At 41.4% G+C, this 16,329-nt stretch overlaps 2 protein-coding genes across 2 annotated transcripts in view; both read right to left on the bottom strand.

Moving 5' to 3' along the window:
• col6a4a (collagen, type VI, alpha 4a) overlaps positions 1 to 5,288 on the bottom strand; it is a 52,454-nt gene extending 47,166 nt beyond the window's left edge. The window contains exon 1 of the mRNA XM_054621484.1: positions 5,269 to 5,288. The gene's annotated coding sequence lies outside the window, so the exon portion shown is untranslated. The remainder of the gene's footprint in view (positions 1 to 5,268) is intronic.
• Positions 5,289 to 9,713: 4,425 nt separating this feature from the next.
• Positions 9,714 to 16,329, bottom strand: part of LOC129109415 (collagen alpha-6(VI) chain-like) — a 39,484-nt gene continuing 32,868 nt past the window's right edge. Inside the window, 6 exon segments of the mRNA XM_054621482.1 lie at positions 9,714 to 10,241; positions 10,919 to 11,019; positions 11,969 to 12,050; positions 12,138 to 12,791; positions 14,277 to 14,367; positions 15,488 to 15,981. Coding sequence (XP_054477457.1) covers positions 9,973 to 10,241; positions 10,919 to 11,019; positions 11,969 to 12,050; positions 12,138 to 12,791; positions 14,277 to 14,367; positions 15,488 to 15,981 — 1,691 coding nt within the window. The 3' untranslated portion in view covers positions 9,714 to 9,972.

The raw sequence follows: 16,329 nt of genomic DNA, 5'->3' as shown, positions 1-16,329 counted from the left end.
AAGTTCTGAACAAAACCAATAAAATGAGGTTCCTTCACAATAAAAGCTCTGAACAAAACCAGTAAAATGAGGTTCCTTCACAATTAAAGCACCTAACAAAACCAGCCTATTATTCAGCATTAATAGATTTAAATAAGAACAAGCCCAGGGTTCTCTTCAGCACTGTAGCCAGGCTGACAGAGAGTCACAGCTCTGTTGAGCCGTGTATTCCTATAAACCTCAGTAGTAGTGACTTCATGAACTTCTTTAATGATAAGATTCTAACTATTAGAGAAAGAATGTATAATCTCCTGCCCTCAACCAGTACCGATCGATCCACAGCTGTAGAACCTGAAATATATTTAGATGGCTTTTCTCCCATCGACCTTCAACAATTGACTTTAACTATTTCTAAGTCTAAACCTTCCACCTGTCTCTTAGACCCGATTCCGACTAGGCTGCTTAAGGAAGTTTTACCTTTAATTAGCAATTCCTTATTAGAAATTATCAATCTGTCTTTACTGACGGGCCATGTACCACAGGCCTTCAAACTAGCTGTAATTAAACCTCTTCTTAAGAAACCTACTCTAGATCCAGAGGTGTTGGCTAACTATAGACCTATATCTAACTATAGACTATATCTAACTATAGACTATATCTAACTATAGACTATATCTAACTATAGACTATATCTAACTATAGACCTATATCTAACTATAGACCTATATCTAACTATAGACTATATCTAACCTTAGACCTATATCTAACTATAGACCTATATCTAACTATAGACTATATCTAACCTTAGACCTATATCTAACTATAGACTATATCTAACTATAGACTATATCTAACTATAGACCTATATCTAACTATAGACCTATATCTAACTATAGACTATATCTAACTATAGACTATATCTAACTATAGACTATATCTAACTATAGACCTATATCTAACTATAGACTATATCTAACTATAGACCTATATCTAACCTTAGACCTATATCTAACTATAGACTATATCTAACTATAGACTATATCTAACTATAGACCTATATCTAACTATAGACCTATATCTAACTATAGACTATATCTAACTATAGACTATATCTAACTATAGACCTATATCTAACTATAGACTATATCTAACTATAGACTTATATCTAACTATAGACCTATATCTAACTATAGACCTATATCTAACTATAGACCTATATCTAACTATAGACTATATCTAACTATAGACTATATCTAACTATAGACTATATCTAACTATAGACCTATATCTAACTATAGACCTATATCTAACTATAGACCTATATCTAACTATAGACTATATCTAACTATAGACCTATATCTAACTATAGACCTATATCTAACTATAGACTATATCTAACTATAGACTATATCTAACTATAGACCTATATCTAACTATAGACCTATATCTAACTATAGACTATATCTAACTATAGACTATATCTAACTATAGACCTATATCTAACTATAGACCTATATCTAACTATAGACTATATCTAACTATAGACTATATCTAACTATAGACCTATATCTAACTATAGACTATATCTAACCTATATCTAACTATAGACTATATCTAACTATAGACCTATATCTAACTATAGACTATATCTAACTATAGACTATATCTAACTATAGACTATATCTAACTATAGACTATATCTAACTATAGACTATATCTAACTATAGACCTATATCTAACTATAGACTATATCTAACTATAGACTATATCTAACTATAGACCTATATCTAACTATAGACTATATCTAACTATAGACTATATCTAACTATAGACTATATCTAACTATAGACTATATCTAACTATAGACCTATATCTAACTATAGACTATATCTAACTATAGACCTATATCTAACTATAGACCTATATCTAACTATAGACCTATATCTAACTATAGACCTATATCTAACCTTCCATTCCTCTCTAAGATCCTCCAGAAAGCAGTAGCAAATCAGCTCTGTGACTTTATGCATAACAATAGTTTATTTGAGGATTTTCAGTCAGGATTTAGAGTGAATCATAGCACAGAGACTGCAGTGGTGAAAACTACCAATGACCTTCTAATAGCTTCAGACAAAGGACTTGTCTCTGTACTTGTATTGTTAGACCTTAGTGCTGCATTCGATACCATTGATCATCAAATCCTATTACAGAGATTGGAGCATCTAATAGGCATTAAAGGAACCGCACTTAGCTGGTTTAAGTCGTATTTATCAGACCGATCTCAGTTTGTATATGTAAACAATGAAAGCTCGATGAAAACCAGGGTTAGTCACGGAGTTCCACAGGGGTCTGTTCTTGGACCTATTTTATTTACCTTATATATGCTTCCCTTGGGGAATATTATCAGAAAACACTCAGTAAACTTTCATTGTTATGCAGATGATACCCAGTTATATCTATCAATTAAGCCAGACGAAACTAACCAGTTCTCTAAACTTCAAGCATGTCTTACGGACATAAAAACCTGGATGACCTGTAACGATATAGTTTCTCTAGATGGCATTGCTCTGGCATCCAGCACTACCGTTAAGAACCTTGGAGTTATCTTTGACCAGGATCTGTCTTTTAACTCTTATATAAAACAGATCTCAAGGACAGCCTTTTTTCATTTACGTAACATTGCGAAAATCAGGCAAATCCTGTCTCAAAGCGATGCAGAAAAACTAGTTCATGCATTTGTTCCCTCTAGACTAGATTACTGTAACTCCTTATTATCAGGCTGCTCTAATAGGTCTCTTAGATCTTTACAGTTGATCCAGAATGCTGCAGCACGTGTTCTAACAAAAACTAAGAAAAGAGATCATATTACTCCAGTATTAGCTTCTCTGCACTGGCTCCCTGTTAAATCAAGAATAGAATTTAAAATTATTTTACTTACCTACAAAGCTCTAACTGGCCAGGCACCGTCTTATCTTAAGGAACTTATAGTTCCATATTACCCAACTAGAGAGCTGCGCTCAATCAATGCAGGGTTACTTGTGGTTCCTAGAGTATATAAAAGTAGGATGGGAGCCAGAGCCTTCAGTTATCAGGCTCCTCTTCTGTGGAACCAGGTTCCAGTTTCAGTCCGGGGGGCAGAAACACTCACCACTTTTAAGAGCAGGCTTAAGACCTTCCTTTCTGATAGCGCTTATAGTTAGGACTGGTTCAGGTTTATAGTTAGGACTGGTTCAGGTCTATAGTTAGGACTGGTTCAGGTTTATAGTTAGGACTGGTTCAGGTTTATAGTTAGGGCTGGTTCAGGTCTATAGTTAGGACTGGTTCAGGTCTATAGTTAGGGCTGGTTCAGGTTCGCCTTGGTCCAGCCCCTAGATATGCTGCTATATGCCTAGACAGCCGGGGGACTACCTAGGATACGCTGAGCTCCTCTCTCCTCTTCTCTCCCTCCATCTTTATGTATTAATCTCCTATTTATGCACATTACTGATTTTGCTTCTTCCCCGGAGTTCTTGTGCTTTCTCGCCTCGCAGGTTCCCAGGAATCGGGGTTATATCTGGACTGTCATCGTGACACCTGCTGAGGCCCTGCTGACATCCACTACTACTACCACTATCATTATTAGTCACATTACTATTATTATTGCCTGTACTATTATGCTTATTGACTTGCTTGTACCCTGGAGTCTTTGTGCTTTCTCGCTTCGCAGGCTTCTATAAATCGTGGCTGTACCTGGACCGTGGTCGTGCATCCTGCTACGGCCCTGCTGACACCGACTGCTACCACCATTATTATTACTAGTCACATTACTATTACTATTACCTGTACCATTAAGCATTTTAGCTTTACTTCCACCCTGAAGCCCTTTTGCTTTCTCGCTCTGCAGGTTTCCATGAATCGTTGTGGTACCTGGACCGTGGTCGTGCCTCCTGCTGTGAGCCGACTGACACCCACTGCTACTTCCATTATTATTATTATTAGTCACATTACTATCCCTATTTTCATAACTATAATTCTACTGTAATAATTGCTGCTGTTATTATAAGTAGTCTTATTATATGAATCATTTATGTCATATACATTGAATGTGTTGTATCTCTGTTATGCTGCTCATTCTGGTCACATGACATCTATTGCATTCTGTCCATCCTGGGAGAAGGATCCCTCCTCTGTCGTTCTCCCAGAGGTTTCTTCCTTTTTTCTCCCTGTTAAAGGGGTTTTTTAGGGGAGTTTTTCCTGTGCCGATGTGAGGGAAGGACAGAGGATGTGAGGGTGTAAGGACAGAGGATGTGAGGGAAGGACAGAGGAGGTGAGGGTCTAAGGACAGAGGAGGTGAGGGTCTAAGGACAGAGGATGTAAGGGTGTAAGGACAGAGGATGTGAGGGAAGGACAGAGGATGTGAGGGTGTAAGGACAGAGGATGTGAGGGAAGGACAGAGGAGGTGAGGGTCTAAGGACAGAGGAGGTGAGGGTCTAAGGACAGAGGATGTGAGGGTGTAAGGACAGAGGATGTCTCATGGTTACAGATTGTAAAGCCCTCTGAGGCAAATTTGTAATTTGTGATTCTGGGCTCTACAAAATAAACTGAATTGAATTGAATTGAATTGAAAATTAGGTTTCTTCACAATTAAAGCACTTACCAAAACCAGTAAAATGAGGTTCCTTCACAATAAAAGCTCTGAACAAAACCAGTAAAATGAGGTTCCCCAAAGTAAAAGCCCTGAACAAAACCAGTAAAATGAGCTTCCTTCACTATAAAAGCCCTGAACACAACCATTATGCCTTCAAACACTTAAATAAACTAACTGCTTCTATGTCCACTATTTCCATTTGACAACACTATGCAAATAATTTAATAAACTCTTCGAATATGCGTGATTTTGTATTAAATATGCAGAATTGAATAAAGTAATTAATTAATTAATTAATTAATATTAATGAACCATCAATAGCACGAACAAAGCTGATAATACATGAGTGAGAACATTAATGAAAAGATCTTCTTGTACCGTAAAAGGACACTTGTAATAATAAGAGTCAGAACACACCAATCCTCCTCACATATTAATTAAACAGAGGCTGAAATGTGTATTAAGACCAGACTTCACTCACTTTATATCAGCTGATTAAGGAGATAAGCTCATCCTGAACTGAAGCCACATCAGCCTTTAAAACAAACTCCAGTCTCCAGGTCTGAAGGTGAGTCAGGTAACAAACACAAAGCTTAATGCATTTCAGATTAAAGTGTGATCACTCTGCTTCCATTCATGCACAGTAGTAAAGAGACACTTACAGTTCTGCTGCTGTCGTCCTCTGCTCTCCTAACAGTGGAGTCCTGCAGCCATGTAGGGAGGTGCAGGCTGGTATCAGCAGGAAACCCCTCCCAGCCGTCGCCTCCTCCCCCACTGGAGGAGAGAACAGCCGTCCGCCTCACCACATCATCTCTCAGAAACAGACATTGTTCTCCTCCGTTCACATTGTGAGACGATGTCAAAGCTTTTCTCTGCTCTCTGATTGATATTCTAGTTTTTAATGGTTTTATGATCACTTCTTTTCATTTTCTTTTTTAAGTGTTTCACTAGAAAAAGAGTTTCAGCTCTCAAAATAAGTATTTTATGTCAAATATTTACCGTGTGCACGTGAAACTTTTATTTTCTTCCAGCACAAAATCATCTGATTTTGAACGCTAACATGCTCCTAATAACAACGCTAACATGCTCCTAACAACAATGGGACCATTTACATTGGAATGTTTCTTACAGTCCCTTGTAAGTGGTCCCAGGTAAACAGTCCCAGGTAAACAGTCCCAGGTGAACAGTCCCAGGTGAACAGTCCCAGGTAAACAGTCCCAGGTGAACAGTCCTAGGTGAACAATCCTAGGTGAACAGTCCTAGGTGAACAGTACCAGGTAAACAGTCCCAGGTGAACAGTCCTAGGTGAACAATCCTAGGTGAACAGTACCAGGTTAGCGGTCCCAGGTGAACAGTACCAGGTAAATGGTCCTACGTAAACAATCCCATATTACAAGTCCCAGATGAACAGTCCTAGAGAAACAGTCCCTTGTAAACAGTACCATCTTAACTGTCCCAGCTGACCAGTTCCAAGGAAACATTCCAATGTAAATGGTCCCATTGTTGTTAGGAGCATGTTAGCGGTCCTAGGTAAACAGTCCCAGGTGAACAGTCCTGGGTAAACAGCACTTTGACATCGTCTCAGTCAGTTCCCTGGAAGAACATTGGCATGGTTCTAACTGTAACAGAAGCTATTCAATGGCATCATGTCCTACTTGTTGTCTGACATAAGCTGTCTTAAACAGACTTTTTATCCAGTTATAAGACACAAATTTAGTTTTCTTTTAAATGTTGGTCGTTTTTAACGTTTTAATTCATCGGACATCTGGATCATAAGTTAAACTGGTAAACGGTCCCAGGTAAACAGTCAATTGTAAACAGTTCTTTGTAAAGGGTTCCATGAAAGGGGAGTTTTTCCTGTGCCGATGTGAGGGAAGGACAGAGGATGTCGCATGTGCACAGATTGTAAAGCCCTCTGAGGCAAATTTGTAATTTGTGATTCTGGGCTATACAAAATAAACTGAATTGAATTGAATTGAATGAAAACAGTCCCTTGTAAGTGGTCCCAGGTGAACAGTCCTAGATAAACAGTCCAAGGTGAACAGTCCCAGTGAACAGTTCCAAGGAAACTTACCTACGACTGTTTACCTAGGGACCACTTACAAGGGACCCTTTCTTTGGGACCATTGACATCGGAGTGTTTACATGGAACAGTTTACCTGGGACAGTTTTCATGGAACCCTTTACAAAGAACTGTTTACAATTGACTGTTTACCTGGGACCGTTTACCAGTTTAACTTATGATCCAGATGTCCGATGAATTAAAACGTTAAAAACGACCAACATTTAAAAGAAAACTAAATTTGTGTCTTATAACTGGATAAAAAGTCTGTTTAAGACAGCTTATGTCAGACAACAAGTAGGACATGATGCCATTGAATAGCTTCTGTTACAGTTAGAACCATGCCAATGTTCTTCCAGGGAACTGACTGAGACGATGTCAAAGTGCTTCTGTACAAAGAGTCCAGTAGTTGTGAATCATCCACAGAGGAACAAGCAGCAGCTTCCCCTCCTACACTTCCTGACATACAAAGCTTAGAATCAGAGCTCCTATATCCAGTAGTTTATCATTTGATTTCCCCGGAGCATTATAATATCATGTTGATATATAGAAACACTGTGAGGAGGACTTCATCCAGACTCCCCACCTTTATCACACTGAATACTAGAGAGGAACACAGATGTAATGTTCTCTGGTGAAACAGACCCAACTGAACCAAATAAAGAACTATAACACAGTCCTCATAAAGACAATAATAACTGTGTTATTGACTTCTTTAGCATTGAAGCTTCTCATTAACAGCTGTGAGGTATTTTATAGCTGTTGAAAGTCTCCCAGCTGTTCCTGAGCTTCACTTCTTACACCAAAGTCAAAGATTAAAAAGCACGAAGGGGCCACCAAGTCCGCTGGCTGAGCGCCGTGACTAAAGGGTTAAAGGTCAACCATTTGATCTGGTTAGAAAAGACGTGTGAGCCAACCAGCTCACAGTCTGACATCATGTGATTGTAATACTTAAACGCCTACAGATGTACAGTAAAACAAAATGATCTCAGTGATCATTCCCACATGTTCACATACTGTAACAATGTGAACTACTACATGGTCTTGGTCTTGTCCGTGAACCCCCTCAGGAGTCTGCCCCAGACCTGGAGGAGGACCGGTATCTCAGATAAACAGGTTTGATAAGTGGATCACTGTCCAGACAGACTGAACCACGAGTCTGCAGCCACACTGAGGAGGACAACCGACTTCAGGATTCCTGAAACCTACAAGTTCTAATTAAGGTTTGCTGTAACGAGAAGAGGAACGGCGAAGAAATGGAGTGAAATCTTCATCAGAGGAACCAGGATTCATCCTGACACGGACACTGGATCAGAGCTGCCCGTGGTTATTGACACTGGTTTCCAATCACAAACATCTTTAAATCTAGTTCTCCTAACATCATTTAGTCTCCTGACTGTCAGCACCAGCTGATTCCTAACAACAGTCGCCTTCAGAGATCCTGTGATTCTTTTAAACATCACAGACTAGGTTGGATGGATGAAGACCTCCTCACCACTGTAGAACCAGGACATCACAGCTTGTTTCATCTAAACTGGATCGAGGCTCATTGTGTGACGATTAGCATGCTAACAGATGTTGCCTTCAAATCAATGTTCAACACGGTGACTGAGAATAAAGATAGACGTCAGCGTGTTCATTTTAACTACTTGATTTTATTATTTTCTCAATTAATCGAGTCATTGTTTTATCTCTCCTCTCTGAGAAAACCCTTCAAAAAAAACGTTCATTGTTATGTAGATGATACCCAATTATATCTATTGATCAAGCCAGACGAAACCAACCAGTTCTCTTAACTTCAAGCAGCCTTAAGGACATAACAACCTGGATGACCTGCAACTTCCTGATGTTAAACTCACACAATCTGAAATTATTCTACTAGAAATCAAATATCTAACGATATAGTTTCTCTAGATGGCATTGCCCTGGCATCCAGCACTACCGTAAAGAACCTCGGAGTTATCTTTGATCAGGATCTGTCTTTTAACTCCTATATAAAACTAATGTAAGAACTACCTTTTCTCACCTACATAATATTTCAAAAAATCTGATGTCTCCATCTGATGTCTCTATCTGATGTCTCTACCCAACAGACTTCCAGTTTTAAATAAATGTTTCGCTGCATTTCTCCCTGAAGTGAATCAGCCAACAAAGTGCAGATTTATTGAAGTCAAAGCCTTGAGTTGAGAGTTCTGGTAGCTTTAAATGGCTCGTTACAGACTGTGGTGTTTTACTACGGTTCAGTCTTGGACTATTCCACATTAGTTTATTCTGTCTTCAGTCTGTCGCTCCAACACGTCATATCAACTCAACATGAAGCCAGATTATCTCTGGACAACCTCTGTCCTTCCAGGATCAGCTCTTTAGGTCTGTCCTCTAGTGCCACCTTCAGGACAACTTTACATTTTCAGCTCCACTACAATCCTGTTTACGTTCACTTTATTTATTTATAAAAACATTATTTATATTATTATTGTATTTATGTCTATATTTTAACTTGCACTACTTTATCTCTTGTATTCTCACTGACTTTTACTTTTGTGATTTTGTTTTCATACATATTTAATGACCATTGTTGGATGAGCATGATGTCCCTGAGAGTCTCTTATAGTTTACAGGTTTTAAAACACAAGAGTTACCCTTTAAGATTTTCATTTCTGGAGCGGTTGTATATACGATGATAAAGAAGTCGAGCAGCTCCTCTGAAATGTCCGATGGAGATGTTGAGTGAAGACAACGTGATGCAAGTTAAAGAGAGATGTGGCGCCTCCTTGTGGCAGAAAGACAGTACTGCTCAGTTTTGCTGAAGTATATTGTTTTGGTTAGAAATAATTATATTAAATAAGAACGATGAGGGATTTCTTTCATCAGGGTTAGGGTTAATATACATAATATTCAGTGTGAATGAAGAGACAATAAACAATAGTTGATTTGTGTTTGGGGATAAACAGACACTCTAGATATTAACAGACAATGTATGAGAAATATATAGTTTAATCAGAAACTAGTACAAACTATAAAATATTAGTTACTAATGTAACTGAATCCAGATGAAGCATGTGACCTTTATTTCAATTCCATTTGTTTTTGTTTTCAACTGATCTTTTAAAAAATAGCACCTGATCATCAACAGACATCAATATCCTGGAAGGTCTGGAGTGTCACAAATGACAGTTAAGATGACAAAGAATATTAAAAACTAAAAGGCTACTCTCTGGAGAAACTGAGCATGAAGGAGACAAAGTGAAGGAAACAGGTTTCAGCGTCCCTGTACAGACTCTTCAGTTCTTTTTCCGATTCACGTTTAGTGAAAAGCATCTATCTTCAACCGACGGCGACGTCCTGCGATACCTCTTCCTCCTCCTCCTCCTCCTCCTCCTCCTCCTCCTCCTCCTCCTCCTCCTCTCGTCGTAGGACAGAGTCTCTCACAGTCATTGTGCGTCGCAAAGCGGTTGTCGTTGCCGCCACAGCCGCCGTACCAGAAGCGAGAGCATTTCCCCTCGTGGCTGTTAAAGAACCACATCAGGGTGAAGTTGGAGCAGCCACCGCTGTCCTTTGGGAGGAGACAGACGTCTGGTGGAAGACAGGAGAGAGAGATGAAGACACATCACTCACTGTGACTGGTGACCAGGGATCACATCTTCTCTTCAGAGAGATAACAACAGAACACTAATCAGCATGAAGAGAACAGCGTCATGTCTCAGTAATCTGAACATCTTAAAAATCCAATAAAGAAGCTCCTCTCCTGTGGAACCAGTTTCCAGTTTCAGTCCGGGGGGCAGACACCATCACCACATTCAAGACTTTCCTCTTTTAATAACACTAATAGTTAGTGTTAGGACTGGTTCAGGTCTATAGTTAGGGCTGGTTCAGGTCTATAGTTAGGGCTGGTTCAGGTCTATAGTTAGGCCTGGTTCAGGTCTATAGTTAGGACTGGTTCAGGTTTATAGTTAGGACTGGTTCAGGTCTATAGTTAGGACTGGTTCAGGTCTATAGTTAGGGCTGGTTCAGGTCTATAGTTAGGACTGGTTCAGGTCTATAGTTAGGGCTGGTTCAGGTTTATAGTTAGAACTGGTTCAGGTCTATAGTTAGGACTGGTTCAGGTTTATAGTTATAGGTTTATATTGGTTTCTGTCCATCCTAATAGATTAGTAGACTAGTCGATTGGTGGACTAATAGATTGGAGGACTAATTGGTGTGTGTGTGTGTGTGTGTGTGTGTGTGTGTGTGTGTGTGTGTGTGTGTTCTACCGTTGAGTCCGTCTCCTCCGGTCAGGGTGTCAGTGACGTCCATCTGTCCGGACTGAGTCTGTCCTCCGGTCTCCTCGTCTCTCTGCTCTCTGATCTCCTGACTGGACAAACAGAAGCCACAACTCACTGATTCATTCTGATTCATTCTGATTCATTCTGATTCTTTATGATTTATTATGATTCTTTATGATACATTATGATTCATTATGATACTTTATGATTTATTATGATTCTTTATGATACATTATGATTCATTATGATTCATTATGATACTTTATGATTCAATATGATTCATTCTGAATCTTTATGATTTATTCTGATTCATTATGATTCTTTATGCACTATGAATACTTTTACTTTTGGTACTTTAAGTATTTTATAATTAAGCCTCTATTAGTCCCACAATGGGGAAATCCCAGAGGAGCAGTGGGCTGCTAAGAAGCGCCCGGGGAGCAACTTGGGGTTAGATGTCTTGCTCAAGGACACCTCGGCATGTTGCCGGTAGAGGGGTTCGAACCACCAGCCTTGTGGTTGCGGGACAAGCACTCTACCTCATGTGCCACAGCCGCCCCAAAAAGTATATATATACTTTCACCGTTTAACTTAAATAAGATCTTGAAGGTATGAATGTCTTTAGAAGATGAAGGAGGTGCAGGTCAGTAAGTGAACATTAAAGGAAAACTACAACTGTCTTTAATATAACTTGGGGTTACATTTGGATTGTGTCAGTTAAGATACAATTTACTCACCAAGGTAATTACTAAGAAATAGTTATCCTTTAAGTGTTGGGATGAGCAACATATGACTCCAGATACAATGACATAAATTCTATAAAATAAGATTAAAGAAGCTACTTCAATAGATTTACACTGACATCTTTTTTTTCAGTATAGATTCAGCCCACTTTGAATGAAGGTGCCTGGAAGTTCGGTTTCCAAAAATGTTTGAACAGCATTTCAACGATCATATTTCAGTGTGCAGTTTGGGTCACTTCTTCACTCACACATTAGTAATGTATAAAACAAAATGTATATAGACAGTGTGAGTCACCCGTCCTGAGGATAGAATTCCTGGTCTGTCAGCTGGTTACAGGTCTGTTTCAATAAAGGAGGAGGATACTTGTTCAATCCCTCTGAAATAAACACAAATGCAAAGAAACGATGAGAAAAACTTCAAGAAAAGATGATATCTGGATGACAAACTGTCGGTCTGGTCTTACTGTTGAGGGCGGAGAGGAAGACCCTGAAGAAGCGCTGGGCGTAGCCCTGCTCGTCAGCCCTCAGACGGCCCATGTGGATCAGGTGCTGCTGCAAAGGCGGACTGGCCAGCTCCTCAACCTGCGTCCGGTCGTAACGATCTCCGACCGTCACCACGAACACCGCCACCCCTTCACACTTGGCCTTCTGGGAGATGTAGCGCAGCTTGGCTCGGTCCTCGTGAGCCGTCTGGGTGCCGACCACGGTCAGCAGCACCCTCCTCCTCCGGGGCTGGACTGCCTTCAGGAGCACCTCCTGCAGGGTGAACTCCAGCGTCCGTCCCAGCGACAAAGAGCCGCCCTGCTGTTTGAAGTTCTGGATCAGGTGGTTCTTCATCATGGAGCTAGTCTGGTAGGACCCGAGGTCAAAATCTACCTTGGTAGCCTGGGCGCTGCTCTGGTGGACCAAGGCCACCCGGGCCTGGTTTCCGGGCCTGCCGGGCTGCGGGCTCACGGCCAGCTGTTCCACCACAGAGCCCAGCAGCTGCTGGATGCCGGCGAACTCGTCAGCCTGAATCTCCCTGGAGCTGTCCGCTACCATGACCAGGTCCATGTCTACTTCCTGGGGCTTCACCGGTTCCTGGATGAAGGAGCACCGCTCCGAACGCTGGCAGGGGTCTGAAGGAACAAAAGAGTAATAATCAAGAAGCCAACTTAACTAGTTAGAGAATGGCTGCTGTGACTTCAATTATATTATACTATACTTTTGCTCTGGTTTATGCTTTTAGATGCTTGTTTAAGAAAGGAGATGCACTGATGACTTCTGGTGACTAGTAGTTCTCTTGAATACCTATGTTGAATACACTTCCTGTAAGTCGCTTTGGATAAAAGCGTCTGCTAAATGACTGTAATGTAATGTAATGTAATATTATTCTTATCTAACGTTTCAAGTACTTCCTAAAGAATAAATATGTTACATCTATGGTTCCTCATAGTTTATCCTAGCTCACCCTGATCCAGAAACACATAACCTCTGAGTGAGAAGAACTTGGGGAGGCCTTGTCAAACTCTTTAGTGGAGTTCAAACAAGATGTGACTCTGGATGTAACTTTTTAGTGTCACATGAAATACATTTCCAGCAGATATGGCTGGTCTTTGCCATTTTCAGAGAGGGGCTGTGAAGGATGTGCTCCAATTATTGAAGAATCACACTTCCAAGCGTGAGGAAACCGTATGCTGGGGAACCAAAAAGAAAACTTGAGCCAATCAATGCAGAGTCAGTCTTCAATGTAGAACATCGTAGAAAAGTCCCCAACTTTCACAGGGATACTGGAGGAGTCCTTCAGGGAACATGTACTTTCTAGAAAGAAGAAAGGCTGTCTTCTTTGTGGATAGTCCTACAGGATTATGGAGTACTAAAGCCATCTCAGCCACGATGTATAGGTATCCATGTTCTCAGCAGTAAGTCAGGCGGTAGGGTTCGGACCAGCTGTGTTTTTGTCATCAACTAGTAGTTCACCTGCACAGAATGCATCCTCTGTTGGTTTCATTAAACCGGACCTCCAGCAGGGCCAGAGGTCGGATAAAGCAAAGGGGGAGGCTTTAAAATACTTGGTAGTCCAACTACGTCTACACCTACGGAGTTCATAGCCGTACAGAATGACCACAATCAAAGGAAACTGTCGAGGCGTGATGGGATCATCATTTAAATATGGAGTTACCTCTAATTCTGACCTGGGAAAGATTTCAAACAGCGTCTGATGATCCAACACTTCAACGCGTACTGACCCCGTTAAGGTCACAGCTCCGTGGCTCTCCGCCAGAATGGTGGGTTGCTGCCACCAGTGGAGGAGTTAAGTAGTAGCAGTTAAGTTGGGGTTTTGCTCACCAAAGCAGGGAGATGGAGCTTGACTGTCATTGTGACCTGGGAGCTGAAAGCAAAGCTTTCCATTTCTACATTTCAACCCTGAACATGAATTCTTGGTAGTGACAGAAACAATAACAGCCAACATGAGTTTTCTTTCTCTGAGTGTCCGGACTCTTCTCCTCAATTTAATCCCACACTTCATTCAATTTGTTAGTTCAACCTACCAAAAGCCAAGCATTCAAAATAAAGCACAGTACTGATAATATTGCTGATGATTTATATGAAGCTCAGCGTACCGTAACAGACGGCACAGCTCTTGACCTTCTTCAGGTCGGCAGCCATGTCTCTCCCCAGAACGGTGAAGATGGAGCTTCCTGAGTCGTCGACCTGAGGAGAGACAGCAGCTGAGGTTATTCATCAATTCATTCCGACAAAAAGGAGAAACGATGACATGCAGTAGGTACACTGTTGTCTTGAACATGTTCTTCAACATTATGATTTATATAATAGTCATAACTTTTTGAGCTGGCTGCAGTTTCTTCATGCCAGAGACATATTTCAGACTCCAGACGGTAAATGTAATCATAACTGAACAGGTAGACTAAAATAAAAGCGAGTTGGAATTAATTAAGGTGTTTGAGATATTTTCTGCCTTCTGTCACCGAGATTGACAACTGCTGTCGCTTTGTTCAAAGGAAAGGGGAAAGGGCAGGCGCTTTAAAAAAACACGTGGCAGGTGATTGGATGAACCATCTGTCAATCAAACTCTAACTGAAGCCATCAGGAGAAGAGAGAAAACATCTTTTCCATGTAGAAAAGGCCTTTTGGTCCTCTTTCAATGAAGAACGCCTCTCCAGTTCTCTCTTCAGAGACTTCAGGAGACTCCATTGTTGTTTAGAACCAACAGTCTCCTCTCCGTCTGATCTCACCCACAGTTAAGCCCCGCCCCCAGCTGCCTGTAGCTCCTCACTGGACTCTGATTGGTCGGTGCTCTGGCTTAATGGTCACAAACACATGACTTGAAGCCTGACAAGATGGATTTTGAAGTCAGAATGAGGTCGGAATGAGGTCAGAATGAGGTCATAATGAGGTCGGGATGAGGTCAGAATGAGGTCAGAATGAGGTCATAATGAGGTCGGGATGAGGTCAGAATGAGGTCGGAATGAATTCAGAATGAGGTCATAATGAGGTCAGAATGAGGTCATAATAAGGTCAGAATGAGGTCAGAATGAGGTCAGAATGAGGTCGGGATGAGGTCAGAATGAGGTCAGAATTAATTCAGAATGATGTCAGACTGAGGTCAGAATGAGGTCATGATGAGTTCATAATGAGGTCATAATGAGGTCAGAATGAGGTCGGGATGAATTCAGAATGAGGTCGGGATGAATTCAGAATGAGATCAGAATGAGGTCATAATGAGGTCGGGATGAGGTCATAATGAGGTCAGAATGAGGTCAGAATGAGGTCAGAATGAAGTGATGTTTCTGAACTTCTGAACCTAACCTACCTCCATGGCTCGACCAACAGCAGGAGCGTTCCTCAGAGAGATGACTGCCGGGACGATGCCGAGGGCCCGGTACTCCATCACTGCGGTGGCGATGTCGCTAACATCTGGCGAGGGTCCGTTGGAGAGGAAGACCGCCACCTTCCTCATCAGCATTCCTGCTCGGACCCGCTTGAAGACGTTCTGACCCACGAAGCGCATGGCGGCCCCCAGCTGCCGCCGGTTGGACGTCCTCTCCAGGGCGATGTTCTTCACGGACTCGATCAGCTGAGTCTTGCGGTGGTAGTCCTGGAAGCGGATCAGGTACTTGGTGTAGGCGCTGTAACCCACCACGGCCACGCGAGCGCCCGTCGGACAGTTGCTCTCGGAGACGGCGATGTCCTCCAGCAGGGACAGGAGGACGGAGCGCTGCCTCTCAAAGGCTGCCGGGGTCACGTCCTCCGACATGTCCAGACCCAACACCAGCTCGGTGGGGTAGGCCGGGCACTCTGACTCACCTGGAGGATTCATGTTGTAGAAGTGTAAGAAAGTAACAAATACAACCCAAAACCCCATGTCTTAAAGCTGCATTCTCTCTCCTGTCCACCAGGGGGGGCGACTCCTCTGGTTGTATAGAAGTCTATGAGAAAATGACTCTACTTCTCTCTTGATTTATTCCCTCAGTAAACATTGTAAACATGAGTTTATGGTCTCAATCTCTAGTTTCAAGTCTTCTGCAATACAGCATGATGTTCATTTAGTAAATGATGCTCTATTTAGAGTCAAACAGACCATAAAGCAGGGTATGCTTTAGGGCGGGGCTACACACTGATTGACTGCTCTGTCCCTTTCCTCATGCTTTCACT

The sequence above is a fragment of the Anoplopoma fimbria genome, chromosome 20 (assembly GCF_027596085.1).
Source record: "Anoplopoma fimbria isolate UVic2021 breed Golden Eagle Sablefish chromosome 20, Afim_UVic_2022, whole genome shotgun sequence".
Taxonomy (NCBI): domain Eukaryota; kingdom Metazoa; phylum Chordata; class Actinopteri; order Perciformes; family Anoplopomatidae; genus Anoplopoma; species Anoplopoma fimbria.
This window is presented reverse-complemented; position numbering and strand designations above follow the sequence as displayed.